The sequence below is a fragment of the Arvicola amphibius genome, chromosome 15, assembly GCF_903992535.2.
Source record: "Arvicola amphibius chromosome 15, mArvAmp1.2, whole genome shotgun sequence".
Lineage (NCBI taxonomy): Eukaryota > Metazoa > Chordata > Mammalia > Rodentia > Cricetidae > Arvicola > Arvicola amphibius.
The window spans coordinates 6,332,004-6,349,358 of NC_052061.1; the positions used below are offsets into that span (position 1 = coordinate 6,332,004).

Sequence of the window (17,355 nt, forward strand, 5' to 3'; positions counted from 1 at the left end):
GCAGTGGTCATGTGTCATCTACATTGTGTGATGACACTTTAGAAAAGATAAGGAGCCATCTAAATTTGTGGATATATGTATTTAAACTTCGCACAAGGATTACAGCTTTGAAAAACTTGTAGCGATCATACTTGAGAAACTGAAGAGACGTAGTATCATGTCACCAAGGATGGGAGAAATAAATAAGTCATGCCCACTTGGTGTTTTACTAAACCCTATGCCAACTAATTATTTTAAAAAAATCTATGTGATATATAATGTGTCTTAAATAGGACTTCACACATCATATAAGGGAAATGCATTCTGCAGTTCCCCTGAAGCAATGGTTTAGGAGTCACTGTTTCAACATTCAGGACAACCTTACAGACCTAAGGAATAGCGAGGAATAGCTCACTCTAATAGTGTAAGGAATAGCAAATATTAACTCTGGGGTAATATGCTACAGTTGAAATATATCATACATGACACATGTTTAATATGAGTCAAGGAGCCCCTCTACCCCTTCTTTGCCATCACCATCCTGCTATAGATAGATGTCCCTAATTAGGCCTTTGTAAAACTCTAGACTTTAACTCACCTTCTATGGATGCTGAGTGTCTATGGCCACTCTCCACAGTCATGGGGTCTACGTTCCAGCTGCAGTCCACAGGGTCTATGTTGCAGCTGCTCCCTTAGACAGGCAGAGCAGAAGATGTGGGTGTGATTTATTTTGGATTACTGTTCTGCTCTTTCCCCAGCACTATCCCTTTACCCAACTGTGATTGATGGAGTGGTGCTGCCAAGGCCCCAGAAGAGATTCTGGCTGAGAAGAATTTCAACACTGTCCCCTATATAGTGGGAATCAACAAGCAAGAGTTTGCCTGGATCCTGCCAAACGTGAGCATGAACAAACTGTTTGACAGGTGCCTCTCCCCTACCGATTATCCATCCAACTGTGCACCCATAAGGTCTTCGTTCAAGTTTTGTTTGGTTGTCTAGGGCAACTGTCCCTGTTGTTATGAGTGGAGTCTTCCATGGTGACATTCTTGGGTCTCACCTGTCACCTGTCATCTGAGATATGCTGGCCTGGGAACATGTTTGTCATTGGCTTTTCCCAGGCTTCTTGGGCCCAGAGAGACAGTAATTGTGCTGGTGAAATAACCAAATAAATCAAGAAAGCAGTGAAAGTTCAGGAGCATCAGGCTTGGGCACAGAAAGACCCACTTGTACTTGGCCCTTCAAGTCTCATGGATCCCATGGGTTCTCTCAGTACCTCGGGGACAGTGTTCAGAAAGGGTGATCTGACTGATTTGTTTCTAATAGGTAAAAAGAGGGTTTTCTTCTTAGGCAATTGTAGAGAACTCGCCAACAGTGGTTAAAATAGGGCAGGTTTTACCCAGTAATGGATAACGAGAGGGGGGGGGCATAGGATTAAACATGACCTGGACTCAAATCCCTGACACTGGATTTTGACTGGAGATGTTTTCAGTAAGATGGAATATAATTGCCACTTTCTATAGTGACTTATGTAAGAAAGATGCCAGAAACCCGTCTTCCTATCAGTGGGGTTTGTCCCTAGAGAAAGTGTAATTTCTTCTTGAAAGCATTGGACTTTCTCAGGCAGGCATAGCAGGGGCTCATAGTGCCTTAAGTTGCTGAAACCATGCTGGAATTCTGTGTTCTATAGTGTAGAGTTCTTGATGGTGTCAGTACATGCTGAGAGTTTTGCAACCCTTACTGGGGGAATTTTAGATGTAATTGAGAGAACCCAGCTATATATGACTGTAATGGGGATGTGAGGACCCAGCCGGTTGCTCTGTCACTGGGCTTTCTGCTCCTACTTTAACCCTTGTCTAAATGTTCTCCCATAGCCTAGGGGAACACAGTTCCCCTAGCCTAATAATAAGTATGTAAGTGTCTTTATCTCACTCTTTCAGTTTCTATAAACAAATCTCTTTATTTTATTGATCTTTATTAAACTCATGGGAGACCTGTACCTGCTGTGAGGATAATGGCTTTACCCTGTAAAGATTTGTTTCTTTGTCCTTGTTTAATAAAATGCTGATAGGCTAGTAGCCAGGCAGGAAGTATAGGTGGAGCAACCAGGTAGGAAGCAGAGGCATAGCAATGAGAATGGGAGAATTCTGGGAAGAGGAAAAGTTCAGTCCTCAGTCGTCACCCAGACAGAGAGGAAGCAGGAAGAGAATGCCTCGCTGATGAAATGATACCCAAGACACACGGCTGACACAGACAAGAATGATGGGCTAATGTAAGATGTAAGAGTAGTTAATAAGAAGGCCTGAGCTAATAGACCAACCAGTTTATAGTTCATGTCGTAGGCCTCTGTGTATGTCTTCAGGACTGAATGACTGTGGGGACCCTGGTGGGGACAGAAACCTCTGTCAACAAGTACCCAGAGATGAGGAATCTAGAGCCATAATCTCCAGTGGGCAGGATGTTTTCCTGGTGTCTCTCCTATTTCATTCCTGAAAATTCACAAAACACTTAACTATTTTTTAAAACAGCTAATGGAATTTCCACCAACTGATTGTTAAAACGGGACAAGGAGATGGTCACGTGGCTCCTGACAAAGTTGCTTATTTCTTTGTAAGCATCTTACAACCACGGGTAACTGGCTGTGAGACTGGCCCAAATTACCAACTGTTTCTTTTTCTTTTTCTTCTTCTCTTCTCTTATGCATTCACATCCTGACTGCAGTTCTTCCCCCTCCCTCCCACTCCTCCAAGCACCCCCCACCTTATCCACTCCTCCTCCACTTCCCCTCAAAAAAAAAAAAAAAAAAAAAAGATCAGGCCTCAGCCTTCACAGGGATACCAAGTAAACAAGGCATAGCAAACACGTTACAATAAGACAAGGTACAAACCCTTATATCAAGGCTGGATGAGGCAACCCAGTAGGAGAAAAAAAAGTTCAGAGCAGGCCAAAGAGTCAGAGAAAGCCCCACTCTCACTGTTAGGAGTCTCACAAGAACCCCAAGCTAAACAACAATAGTGGATATGCAGAGGACCTAGCTCAGACTGACACAGGTTCATGACTACCACTTCAGTCTCATCAAGGAAAGATTGAGACTCACGCAGGCTCTGTACCCATGTTTTCCAACTTTATGATTTTGTCACGTCACGGGGGGATCTATGCAGAATACAGAAAACTCACAACCAATGAAATGTTCTCAACTGCCTGGAAAAGCCACACTGCTCACCTGGAGGTGGTCACTTTGTTCATCCATTTCAGAACATACCAGAAGATGGGATTCCTGCTGCTATCAAGGAGTATTCAATGGACACAGATGACCCAGTCAAAAATAGAGACTTGTTCCTAGAGTTGATTGGGGATGTGATGTTTGGGGTACCATCTGTGATTGTGTCTCGTTGCCACAGAGGTGAGTCCAACAGGTGGAATGGGGGCAACACACTCACCAGATTTGGTCTCTAACCTCCTAACCTCTGAGGATAGGCAGATGTGGAAGCTTTTTGTAGTGAGGCCTCAAAGTTTGGTGCAGAAAGAGTTCTGTTCTGTTTGGTTCCTGGCAGTAGCAAGCTCTTCGGACAGGTTGCAATTATAAGCAGTTAAGTTTCGAGTTGATCCCAGGAAACATCACTGAGGGAGATGAAGAGGAACTCAGGAAGGAGATGGAGGCCAGTCAGTGATGCACAGCTAAGCACTTGCCCACTGTGGGCAGTTGGCACTGAGGAACTCTGAATAATCAGACAAGTAAGTGGGTTTTGGATTATTGCTTCTGAGCAAGAGGAAAGGATATTTATCCACCATTGCTCATTTATCATTGGTGTGCTCTGATCTGCTGCATATGGGAAGAACACTTTACAGTGACCAGAGAAAGCCTTGAAGCAAAGGGCTCCTAGTGTTACCAGTACTGGGGGTAGAAGTCAGGCTTCTTTGTCCAGACAAGATGACTGCCATAAACATCGTGAGGGAAGAGAAACTTATTTTGGTCATGGATTCAGTATGTGCAGAGAAGACTCTTCTGTTGAGTCCCTGAAGTGAGATTCATCATTTTGGGGAGCACAGTGGAGCAAACATGCTCACTTCACAACACATAAGGAGAAAAGTGCAGGAAGAAATCAGGAAAGATATCTCCCTAGTGACACTATTTATTTTTAGTATGAGGAAACATTATTTGATTTTCATTTGTTGATTTCCTCTGCTGTAATTTTATTCTATTTACTTATTATTTGTAAGTACTTTGGGAGTCTATGCTGACCCCAGACCTCTTAAATATGACCTTTATTGTGTCAAAATATATTCCATCTCATACCAGGTTGTGGGGGCACATGCCTTTAATCCCAGCACTCAGGGAGGTGGAGCCAGGCTGATCTCTGTGAGTTTAAGGCCAGCCTGGTCTATAGAGTGAGTTCCAACATAGACAGAACTACACAGAGAAACCCTGTTTCTCTCTCTCTCTCTCTCTACACACACACACACACACACACACACACACACACACACACACACATATATATATTCCATCTCTTTTATCTCTTTTATTTGGTCAACTTTTTAATCATGAAAGTTAAATTTTATCAAACATTTTTCTGCATATAATAAGGTGCCTGTTTTTGTCCTCTACCTGTAACATGATGTAGCACAGTCCCCATGTGTGTTAAACTCACAAGTCTAAGTACTGTTTGACCATGGTAAATTATATGTTCATCATGTCATTGAATTGATTTGCTGGTGTTGTGTTGAGTATTTTCCCATCTGTATTCATTAAGGAACATGGGATAGTTTTCTTTTCTTGTAGTGCCTCATCTTATTTTCGTATCTGTGTGTTTCTGTCCTCTTGGGAAAGAAACTGGAAGTGTTCCATTGACTTCTGAGGAAACTTGGTAAGAATTGGAGATACAAGGTTCCCAGTTCTTTAAGTATTAGTTGTGATCCTTCAGGGAAAGCATTACTTTTCTTGGATGAAAAACGCGAATCACTAACTCAAGTTCATTCATTATTGATCTCCAGATTGTCTGTTTCTTCTTAGTTCAGTTTTGGTAAGATTTATTGAACTAACAGTTCATCTCCTTCAAGGTGATCCAATCTGTGTTCATACAGTTGTCTGTAATAATCTCTCATGAGCTTTTGAATCCCTTTGGTAACTAGTGTAAGGTTTTTCATTTTTATCCTCAAAACCTTTGAAACCTTTATGCTCTCACAAATCTCTCTGTCTCTGCCCATCTCGACCTTTCTCTCTGGCTATTTAACTCAGCTCCAAACCATTCTCCGTGAGAATCTCTGTCACTGGCCTGCCTTCCCAGCCCTACAGGTCATCTCTGTCTGACCTTCATTCGCTCCCTTCTCTAGCTTTAGGCTTGGTTTGTTTTTCTACTTCCTGCCCCCGCTCCACATACTTTATGTCTTTTATGTCAGAAATCACATCATTCTGTAAGGACAGTTTATTTTAGTCACAGAATATTTGTATTAGTTATAGCTGTTAGTGCTATTTTTGACTTTCAACTTTAGGACTTGGAATTAGCTTGCCACCTGCAAGATCATTACGGCTCTAGGGTGTCGTAAACTCTATTTATATCTTTGACATTTGTGCTAACAGGTTTCGTGTTATTCATTAGTATCTCTTTACTTCACCTTAAAAAGCTCTACTAATTTCTGTGAGATGTGTCTACTCATAATCAGTTAATCAGTAAGTTTTTGTTTATTTCTATTCTTCTGAATGGCAGCTTTATACACTGTGTTATTCCTGAGACATAAAAGACTTATATTCACTGTCTGTGTAATTTAAATTTTAATAATAATAATAATAATAATATTACAGAGATACTTGCATACCCATGCTCAGTACTACACGATTCATAATAGTGAAGAAGTAGAACTAAGATAGATCTTGACAAATGGATGAACGGGGTAAATAAAATGTGGTGTATACAAAGTGGAATTTTATAAAGAAAATGGTTGCCATATTTGCAAGAAAAGGAATTGAATGAGAAATCATGTTTAAGTAAAATAAGCTTGACTTAGGAAGATAAATATGATGAGAGTCCCTCATATGTGGAGTTTAGATTTACGTTTGTATGTATATGTGCACGGAGGAGATACACTAGAAAGAAGACAATGAGAATAGAGGAGATTCTCGGGGAGAGGGGAGAGGAAAGAGGGCAATGTTATACGTTGTTCTAAAGGTAGAATAGCAGGGTGTGGTTACAAGGAAAGGCCCAAGCAAGTGGTAGGAATAGGCGTGCAGGGCAGTGGGGTAAAGAAAGAAATAAAATAAAATATATGTGGAAATATTATAATGAAACCCACTACTTTTACGCTAATTTAAAACATTAATTAAGAGCATAAATAGCACTTTCAGGCAAGTACTTGGATTTGCTTTGCACTCCTGGAAATGAGTGAATGAAACACGGGAGAAGTGTTCAACACCAGTGTGACTAGAAGACGCTTCGTGGTTGTGAGTCTTCCTGGAATGAACCTGCACCAGAACATTACCATGAATTCCGATCTGGTTTTTGGGGGGAGTGATTTTGCTCATTAGTTTTAAAGTCCACGGATGCCTGACTCAAGTACCACCTCCACTTCCCCTTCGTGACAGCCGAGCACGTCCAGGTAGTTCAAGCGGTCTGCTCTGCTGAAGAGCTGGGCTTCCTTTACACGACACCAGCCAAGGACATGCCTGGTAACAGGAACTGTGCATGAATCCATGTCTCCCCAGATGCTGGAGCCACCACCTACATGTATGAATTTCAATATCACCCAAGCTTCTCATCAGACTCGAAACCAAAGACGGTGCAGGGAGACCATGGAGATGAACTCTACTCCGTCTTCGGAGCCCCGATTTTAATAGGTAATGGTGCTTAGCTCCCTATGTGCTGGTGGTTAAGAGATCTGGGTTCCAGTTTTGCTTCTGCGATCCGGAGCACTTTTCTCCTCTCTTAAAATGTATTTCCCAGCTCAGGGTTACAGGAATGAGCTAAATTGTCAGGTGCCCAGGCTTTCTCCCACTCCAGCACATCACAGAAAAGGTGTCTACCCACAGGCAGCCAGCAATGCTTCACATCAGGATGTTGACCACTGATATAACTAACAGAAATGTGTCTTCTATTTCCCCCACCTGAAGATAAGAATTCTGCTGCTTGATTTCCCACTTAAAATGGCATATCAGAATGTGAGTTAAGAAGATGCCAAGCAGTTTCTAACCATGAGTCTGATGTCATGTGCATCTGTCTGTCTATATGCTTACCTATTACCTAAAAATTTGTCTTTTACTTATATTATAGCAAATAATATAATATTTTAAAAACACTTTCATGAACATCTTTAACACCTTAATTCTCAGTAGTTCATGTCATTTGTCCTACTTCAATGGCTGCTGATAACACACTCTGGGAATCTTCCAGTTAGGTATGTTTTAGGATGCTTTCTATTCTAATAGCTTTTTCAAACTGTGAATACGTGGGTTGAAGGGGATCTTGAGAAAAGACACATACCAGAAATGTTTTCATACAAGACATCACTGAACTGCAGCATCTACAGCCAGAGTAGGGAGGAACTGGATGGTGAGTACGGAAAAACAAGCCAGCTAGGAAGGAAGATCATGACTGTTGCTGAGTCCTGGATCATTCATTTCCCAACCTGAAAGTGCACGCCAGTTAACTATGGCCTTCCGGCAATGAATAACTGGACTCAGCAATTGTTGAGTTAGAACCCATGTTCTGCATTTGTAACAAGCTGTTGCTGGGTCATGAACTGCATAATGAGTTGTAATATTATATATATAATAAGTAATATAATATTATATATAAATAATCATATTTCCCACAGGTAATGCCTCAGAAGAGGAGACCAACCTCAGCAAGATGGTGATGAAATTCTGGGCCAACTTTGCTCGGAATGGGTGAGAACAGTACAAAGACATTGCCAAGATATTGGGCAGGATGGGACTGTTGGGAAGGGGTGGGTTTTAAGGTATAAGCGATCAGTTCTCACCCTGTATCTACACTGCTCTGACAATGGTGCACTCCAGTTTCTTGTTGTGCAAAGCTTTTGACAGAGATAAACCAGGAATCCCTAGAAATGTCATAGAATGTGGGACCACAAAGTAACTTTAAGAAAGTAACTTTAAGAAATTCTGTTCCCAGGAACCCCAATGGGGAGGGGCTGCCATATTGGCCAGAGTATGACCAGAAGGAAGGGTACCTGCACATTGGAGCCACAACCCAGCAAGCCCAGAGACTGAAAGATAAGGAGGTGACTTTCTGGACTGAGCTCAGGGCCAAGACGTCACCACAGACAGTACACACTGAGCTGTGAGTGGGAAACTCTTCCAGCCTCAGGAGCCCAGAAAAGTCGATATAAAGCTACTGCATAGGAGATGCTTCATGGCCAAAGATGAATCTTTGAGAAGATGGGAGAGTTTTGTTATGGGGATGGACAGGGGACAGGGAGGGCAATGGTTGTACCTGTCACATCAATTTGGAAAATAAATGTTCATTTTAAGACCAACTCAGTGTCTGTCTCTACCTATGTTAGATTGAGAAGGACAAATAGAAAGAGACTATTGTAGGAAGATGCCTCTGTGTAGGGGTGTGGTTTGGCAAATGCTTATCCCCAAATCGGGGAGGAAATATTTTTCAAGAAAAATATAGTGTGAACATTGACTCATCTTCTACCTCCAGCTGGGAGATATCATCAAACACAAGAGGAGGATGCATGAGGGTTTACTAAAGCTTCAGAGGTGGTCTGTGGCCAGAATGAGAGTTTACTAAAGTGTCAGGTAGTTTGTGGCCAGCATGAGGGTTTACTAAATAAAGTGTCAGAATTGTTTAAAATCCCCGGAAACCACATACTTTCGGAGGAGTTTACTCCCACCACTGAATTCTCTGTGGATGTATGTCAGGTGCTCATGGAAAAACGGGATTCAGGTTTTAAGACCTTAGAAAGCCCATCTCCAGCTGTGCTTGCATGCAGCCCTGCTCAGATGCCTATTCTAATGAATGCAGCTTTTCAACCACTTGAGAAAACACACCATTCTCTACTTCAGGGCCCTGGTGAAGAGTTCCTGGTACTTGAGAAACAAGAAAAACCTACACCCTTGGAAGAGTGGTAAGAAACTGTCCTAGGTAGAGATCATAAGCAATCTCTATTGTTAAGGAAGGACAAAGTCACTGAGAATCCATATGTTTGGTATTTAGGAGCCCTCCCCATGTTTAAAACCAGACTAATGCTATATCAACCACTCCTGGGTGCCACCTTTAAGTGATCAGACATTAAGCATCAAGTTAGGAGACCTGTGAAGAGCAGCCCTGAAGGTGAGGGTTGAGAAGACATCAAGGCAACTTTCCAGACAACAGCCCTCACAGAAATATGAAGATTTAGGGGAGACGCCTCAAAGTCTTGTTTGTGACTGACGCTTCCTTCCTCTGTGTGTACAACAGCTCTAAGTATCTTCCGTGCTGTCACAGTTGGCCTGATTGAAGCTTGGGTTTGTCATGGAAGGTCTTTGGGTCTCCATCAGTTTGTAAAGATAATTTGACAAACCTGGGTAGCAATTATTTGCTTCAGGGCTTAGATTATACCCTTCTATGCTTTTTTATTTTTATTCATTCTTTTGCTCCCAGAGTGTCTGTAATTCTGATGAGTTTGCCTTTGTAAGTAAGTGGACTCTTTTCTTTTGTCTTCTTTTAATGTGTTTTTTTCTACACCCCATAATCTTTTGAGATTATAATGTAATTATACCACTTCTCCCTTTCCATTCCTCCCTCCAGCTCCTCCCATATACCTCTTCTTTCTGTCTTTCAAATTCATAGCCTCTGTTTTCATTAATTTTTGTTACATATATACATATATATATGCATATAATATACCTAAATGCATAAAATCATATTACCATTACTCTGATGGATTTTACGCATATACCATAAATGCTTAGTCTGTGTGATGTAGCTTGTATGTTTGCAGGGCTGACCATTTGGTCCTGGAGTACAGCTAATTGCTGTACTTTTCCCTGGGGAGGACTGTCTCCCTGCTCTCAGTATTCCTTAGTTGCCTCTTTGTTTCTAAATAGTCTGGTTCTATTACACAAATGGAATAAATACTTTTAGAAACAAACCACACCAGGCTTCATCTGACTCCAGCAGAGAACATCATTCTAAAAGAAAATTGGTTTCTCTCTTCCACAGTTGCAGGGCTGCTGGTCCTAAGACAATGTAGAACCTGACAAGTTATATTCTCTCGTGTGTGGAATCTAGATTCTTGTGTTTGTGCATGTCTGTGTGTGCATGTGTGGTATGAACAAGAATATGTATGCATGAGTGTGTGTGTGTGTGTGTGTGTGCATGAGAGAGAGAGACAGAAAGAGAGAGATGGAGAGAGAGAGAGAGAGAGAGAGAGAGAGAGAGAGAGAGAGAGAGAGAGAGAGAATAGTAACAGTAGAGATGGGACTAAAGAGCCAAGGCCCTTGCCCACCCCTGCCTGCCCTGGCCATTCCCAGCCATGACCATCTGTAGGAAAGACCAAGCTGGATGTAAGCCCCTGACTCATCAGGATATGGTAGGATGTGTGGTTCTCCCGACGTTGCTCTATTTATTGAAGATCAACTACAAGATATCCTCCATATGGTAAGGAACCAATTAGAAGTTAGTGGGAAGGCTCTGGATGTGCCTTGCTGATGAAGGGAAAAAGTGATAACCATAGTAATGGCCCCCCAGATGGCTTCCAAATGTAGCAACCTTCCCACAGCTGCCGCTGGCTAATCAATCACTCCAGCCAATAGGTGCACCAATCCTGAGACTGTTATTAGGCAGCTTGCTGATCTCAGGACGTCCCCCTTACCCAACCTCAATATATGCTTTGTTCTCGTGCCGCCTGGATTGTCTCCTACTCCACCTGCCATGTCAGATGGATGAGGGACCTGGGTTTGAACTCGCAACTAAAAGACTCCTTGTTTTTGCATTGGATCTGGTTTCTTGGAGGTTGGGGGTCTGGACTCTGGGTACAAACAGAACCATGATAAATAAGGAAGAGATCCTTAGAGAGATGAGATAATAGAACATCTTGAGGACCCCGCTGATCCAAGGCTTTCTCTGAGGCCCTGATGTCTGGAGAAGAAACAATTCTTTGCACTGACTGGTTTGGTGTGCTAACTTAATGTACACTAGAGTCATCAGAGAAGAGCGAGCCTCTGCTGAAGACATGCCCCCATGAGATCCAGCTGTAGGTCTTTCTTAATTAGTGATCAATGGAGGAGGGCCCCAGCCCATGGTGGGTAGTGCCATCTCTGGGCTGTTGGTCCTGGGTTCTGTAAAAAGCAGGGCTGAGCAAGTCAGGAAAAGCAAACGGGTCAGTAGCTCCCCTCCATGGTCTCTGCATCAGCTCCTGGCCTCCAGGTTCCCAGCCCCCTGCTTGAGTTCCTGTTCCTGACTTTCTCCAGTGATGGACCATGATCTGAAGGTGCAAGACAAATAGGCCCTTCTCTTCCCAACTGGCTTTGGTCATTCTGTTTCATTGCGGCAATAGAAACCTGAGCTAAGACACTCTCTCAATCAGGGGCATGTTTGGATAGAGTCAGTAATAGCCTGAATCCAAGGGCTTAGGAGCTTTTCCCTGAGGCTGTCATGCAGGAGCATGAACACAGTTACTTCTCTAAACCCAGGAATACGCTGAGCAGAGCCAGTAATGTTCTGGAGCCAGGCCTTCAGGGGAGTTACAGCTTCAGATCCTGGGAACCCAGCTCCTCCCACTACACAGGGCTATAGTTATCAGTCTCAAGGCTGCTGTGTGTTCGGTCTGTAAAGACCTTGAGATACCCCGTGTTCCCCTTATGCAACATTGTTTAACTTTCAGTGGACTTCCTCCCGTTTTATGACAGTTTCTGCTGGCTCTGTCCCATTTCTCCCCTGGAAATAGTACATAAGATGTTGTACTTATTAATAAGCTTGCTTGGCATAAGCTATAGCTTATGTAAGACCTCCCGAGCCCACCTTTTTTATGTCCTTAACTCTGACCCCTGGACCATTCTCCATAGGACCCTGTCACTCAAGAATGATCTGATGGTCCAGCTCAGGAACCCGCATGACATGAAAGCACAGGGGCTAACTAGGTGGAAGGATAACGAGGACATGCAAGAGGGAATGTCTTGACCCCTTTACTCATATTATTGCTCCTCCTCTCTACACTGAACTCTGGAAGCCAAGCCTCCCATCAGTTACTGGATGAAGGTGCTTTGATGACAGTTAAGGTGGTCATCAATCTGATTACAGGGGAAGGCCAGTTCAGGCATCCGCTACACTATTGCTTAGGGTCTTAGCTGGGGTCATTGTTGTAGATTCTTGGGAATTTCTCTCCTGCCAAGTTTCACCACAGCCCCATAACGGCTCCCACAATCAAGGTATCTCTTTCCTTGCTCTCCCTCTCTAGCCTTTCCCCATCTTGAGCATTCCGTCCCCTCATGTTCTCTACTTTCTACAAATGATATTTTAAAAAGATCTTGCAGAACTTTCGGCAGAACAGAAGCCTTAACAAATAGCTAAATTGGGAAGCATTGCCACATATGTTACCTTCTTTACGTGTCAGTAGTGGGAAGAGTTCAGCCTCTCATCTGAGAAGACTAAGCTCACATGCACCTTGGGTCTCTAGGCCTTCAGGTTTTCTTTCCCCCGTTTCTTTCCTGTAGAAGGAAATCGCAGACATTTGGTAAATGTTTGAGGAATGAACGGATAGTGGGTAGGCAGGATTAGACTACGGAGGGATATTAACTGTGGGAAGAGCCTGTCCCCTCAAGCAGAAGAAGACTGGCCACTTGGCAGGCATCCTGCAAAGGCAGCATTTAGATATTAGGGGGCACTGGATGAAATGTAAGTAACGCTGTTTCCAAATATAGGGGCCTAGAACTTTAGGAAGCAAAAATCCAGGGATGCCGAGAAATGTGTCCGAATCTTGGAGCTGAGATGCTCAGAGGGCTTGAGTTGCTCTAAAATCTCCCATCCCTTTCTGGAGATGCCAGATCAAAGCTTCCCCTGCCTGCTAAGCTAGTCTCTGCCTCTGGGAGGCTCACAACACTAAGGTTTGGCTTATGTTTGGAGAAGCCTTATGTAAGAAAGCTTGGGTTAGTTTATGGACCTCTGCTGTCTGAGAGTTGTGCAATGACTGTGCAAATAAGAGAGAGTGAATTCCAGGTGGGTGTGGCTAAGAGGTCCCACTAGAGGCCTGGAGAGCTCTTGGTCAGGGCTTTTCATCTGGTTGTCTTATGTAAATTGGCAGAATGGGCAGGACTTCAGGGGCTGGTCTGTAGCTGTGGAGCAGGACCAGTGCTTTCCTTCCAAGCACCAGACACCTCACTGGACCCTTGAAGTACTGTCCTTCCATGATGTGGCTCTGTGCTATGGTCCTGATCTCTCTCACTGCTTGCCTGACTCAGGGTGAGTGCTTCTGGGTGTATATTTGAAATCCTTTGTCCTGAGCCTTGGTGAGTGCAGGCTCATTCAGGGAAATAAAAAACAGGTCCTGTGTCTTAGAGGTGTTTGCCTTCTGGATATGGACAGAAAGAGTGCATGAATCTAAGTTCAGTGATCTTGAGCTTTGTGTCCTTGAGTGAGGAACTTAGCTTTGCAGTGCTGGCTCCTTCCCCATTGGGCTGCAGTGGGTGTGAAAAGAGGGATTGTGTCTCTGGCCTCTCCGTGGTGGTCCGTCTAGAAGAGGTAGGTATAGAAAAGGGGGGGATTTAAAAACAGAGTATATCCACGGAAAGTTTCACGTGTAAAAATCATTCAAGAGCTGCATATTCGAAAAGGATCGTGGGGGGGGTCTTTTTTTTCTGCGAGTTCCCTGAAAAGGGGGTGTATCAAGGAATTAGTGTCGACATAGGGGGAATTCTTGGCTGGGATACTGGGCGCTTAAAAGAAATCTCACACAGGCTCAGAACTGAGAGATAGACAAGTATCTATTTTAGGGGAAAACTTACAAATCCGGATTCTTTACTTGGATCTTGTTGGAGATCAGATCCAAAAAAGCCAAAAAAGCGAACCAGGACAAGGGCGGGGGGGGGGGGGGGACAGAGAGCAGAAGGGGCCAGACGAGCTTCATGTCCGCGGTAGTCAATGAGGCCACGCCCCAGTAGGCGGGTAAACCGTCCTGCAGCAGGAATCACTGGTATCAGGTCAGAAGTCTGAGACAGAATAGAAGCTGTTAGCAAGGGTCTTTATCATGGTTACATGACAGAGAAGAGCGGAGTTGGGGGGACAGAGGTGTAACCTTAGATAGCTGGGGCAGTTCCAGGGAACTTGGGGATTTAGAGACTGTGTCTATTTTAAGTGTACTGAACTCTGTGTGATCAAGATGGGTTAGTGGAGGAACAGGTTAAAGGACCCAGATAAGGAGGGTGGCTAGGGGTAATGGTTCTGGGTTTGTTAGACCCTTGGGGTGACAGTTTATCCCAGATGAGCAGGGTATCAGCGGTCAAAGCAACAGGTATAGAAAGCAGATCCGTGGTTCAGTACAGTAGTAATGGGACCTCAGTACTACCTGTGCATGGAGGGACACTGAGGCTGCCAGGGGAACTTGCTCATCCAAGGCTTCCTAGAATCAAGCCCTCATTCTATCTCCAGCTCCGGAATCTACAGCAGTGCTTCCCTGTTAAGGGTCACTGACTTGTTGAAATTTCTAGACTTTCCTTCTGTTTAGAGCTGTGTGACACTGTGAGAGGCTGGGATAGAGTATGAGGCAGAGTGAGAAAGGGTTCGAATTTGGAGAGGGTCAGGTCTACGCTGCTTATGGCCGATACAATCAAACGATCACCTAAATTCTCTCTTCAGGAAGTTCATCCAGTCTGCTTGCAACTCCTGCTTCATCTTTACTATGGCTTTGGTAACTCCTACTTAGCAGGGCTTTTTTTTTAAAAAGGAGCATCTATATGTACTTGCAGCCACACCGTAGGTGATCAATTATGTGCACTCATTCCATATTATTAAGCAACATCTATATTTTTTAGTTTAAACTTTCCATTCAGAGCCATCTAGATTTTTCCCACTTCATTCGGGTAGAAAATACTCATTGAGTTAGCATAGCCAGACCTAGCGGTTTCTTCTGCCTTCTCCCTCTCCTCAGGACCTGCCAGTCCCTACCCCTCCCTTCCCCTTGGCTTTTCAACACTGTCACTACCCTGGTAGGTGTTTCTCACTCGCTCCAGTTGTCCCTGGGCCTCACCAATTGCTTCTTAAAGTATACAAATGCACACTGTGCACCCTCATGTTCATGCAGTGAACTCGACCTATCCCTCACTGAGCTCCTTCCAGCACTGAAATTCCCATGTCTGGGGGCATCTTTCTGCTCAGAGATCCTCCAGCTGTTCCTGTCATCTAGGAAGTCAGCAGCATGCCCTAGTTCTTCTGTCTTCTTTCTCTTTAGGCCCCATATCTATTCAGGAAGCAAGTCTACCTTAAAGTTCCCCATATACATCTGCAGATCTCTGCAGATCTCTTTTCCCTAATTATAAAAGAACCTATTCTAGTAGAGACCTCTGGGTGATCATGCATAAAGCTATGAAATGGATGTTCTAGAACTCTGTTGTGTTCTCGATCCCATAGCTATTTATTTTATTTATTTTCTATACTAAATAAAGCCCTCTGCTCAGGAACTCAGTGTCCTTCCTGATATGTATCTGATAATACAAGATTATTGTCCACATCCCCTTGGCTTGCACCTGGTGGTATTCATACGCCGTCTTCTCTTCCCAGGAATGCCAGTGTTATGCTGTCTCTAGGCTGCTGCATTAATGCTCATTTGTGCTTAATACCTGTCCCTTTCCATCTTTCCCACCTCTGCTGCAGGGCTGAGGGTTCTCTATGATAAAACCAATAAGAAGGCCTCATTCCTTCTAATCTCTCCCTCCTATCCCTCTCCCAAGTTACCACCTTTTTCTTATGTGAATTGTGTGTGGCCAGTCTTATGAGGTCAGCATCCCAAGGATATGCTCACCTTCCTGCATTGCCTCATCGGCATGCATCCTCATGTCTTCTTTATTTACTTGAAACAAAACCATACCCAAGAGGGTTGAGTGACTTATTCAAGGTTACATGCCTAGAAAGTAACAATGCCTGCCTGGAGTCCAGGTCTGCCCTTTTTCTTCTGATCTGTCCTCATTTTCTCCATGTCGAGCAGGGCACCCATCCTCACCACCCGTGGTGAACACTGTTCACGGCAAAGTCCTGGGGAAGTACGTCAGCTTAGAAGGATTCGCACAGCCTGTGGCCGTCTTCCTGGGAGTCCCCTTTGCCAAGCCTCCTCTTGGCTCCCTGAGGTTTGCTCCACCACAGCCTGCAGAGCCTTGGAGCTTCGTGAAGAATGCTACCTCCTACCCTCCTATGTAAGCTGCTGGGACCCGAATAGGGGACATTGTCCTTGTAGATAAAAGCAATATCTTTCTAACTATCTTAGCTCCCTCTCTATTTGCCATGTAGACACCATGATCAAGGAAAGTATGGGAGCAAAGGTATATTGGGGGCTTACAGTTTCAGTGGATGAGTCCATGATTGTCATGGCAGGGAACATGGTATCACTCCGGCAGGAATGGTGTTGGAGCAATAGCTGAATGCTCTTATCTTAAAACAACAATCAAGAGGCAGAGTTGGCAGAGCTAACTGGGAATGGTGTGGGCTTTTAAAACCTCAAACCCAGCCCCAGAGACACACCTCCTCCAGCAAGGTTACATCCCCTAGTCCTACCCACCAGCTTTGTCAACTGGGTACCAAGCCAGTCAGGTGAACCTATGGGGCTATTCTCATCTAAGCAACTACACTAGCTAACTGTCCTTGGGGTAGTTGTCTAACATCTGTGCCTTAGATTTCTGTTCTATAAGTGGGAATCATAACAGATGTCTGAGGTTGGTGTAGGCCTTAAATCATTTCTGTTAACAAAGAGTGTTTACATGCTTGAAGGACTCTATAATCATCATCAGTTCAACTCTGCATTGGATCTTTGAGCTCTCTTACCAGGGCAGCCACAGTGATTTCTGGGCTATGGAAAAGGTAGAATATTAGCAGGCCAGGGTAGCAGGACCCTTAGTGTCAATACTTTTTCCTGGACCCAGAATTTTGAGTGCCTGTGGAGGAAATAATTTACCCAAGGCACCCAGCGTATTAGTGGTTGAAGCAGAACAAAGGCTTAGTTTTCCTAAGCTTATTCATAAAACACAATTCCTGACCCATACAGTGTATGTTTGTCCTTAGAAGTAGTACCATTGGTTGACGAAAGTGTCCCAGGGATTAGAAGATGTTTACCTGATGGAGTACTATGTCACCCTGTAGCCCACTGTATAAATCCCAGTAGGGACTTAAACATGACAACAGTCCAGGCCATGAAGGAGATGTCATGATCAAAGACAGGCCAGCATGTGAGCTC

At 43.9% G+C, this 17,355-nt stretch overlaps 1 protein-coding gene, 1 long non-coding RNA gene and 1 pseudogene across 2 annotated transcripts in view; 2 read left to right on the plus strand and 1 right to left on the minus strand.

Moving 5' to 3' along the window:
* The window catches only part of LOC119801646, a 25,743-nt pseudogene extending 17,469 nt beyond the window's left edge, over positions 1 to 8,274 (plus strand).
* LOC119801650 lies at positions 5,731 to 16,573 on the minus strand. Its single transcript, XR_005283270.1, has 3 exons — positions 16,465 to 16,573; positions 12,519 to 12,628; positions 5,731 to 6,637 (listed from the first exon to the last, which is right to left on the minus strand). It is a non-coding gene; the product is annotated as an uncharacterized LOC119801650 (long non-coding RNA).
* Positions 13,168 to 17,355, plus strand: part of LOC119801648 (liver carboxylesterase 1) — a 30,113-nt gene continuing 25,925 nt past the window's right edge. The window contains exons 1-2 of the mRNA XM_038312247.1: positions 13,168 to 13,379; positions 16,117 to 16,321. Of these exons, the coding sequence (XP_038168175.1) occupies positions 13,325 to 13,379; positions 16,117 to 16,321 (260 nt within the window). The 5' untranslated portion in view covers positions 13,168 to 13,324. The remainder of the gene's footprint in view (positions 13,380 to 16,116; positions 16,322 to 17,355) is intronic.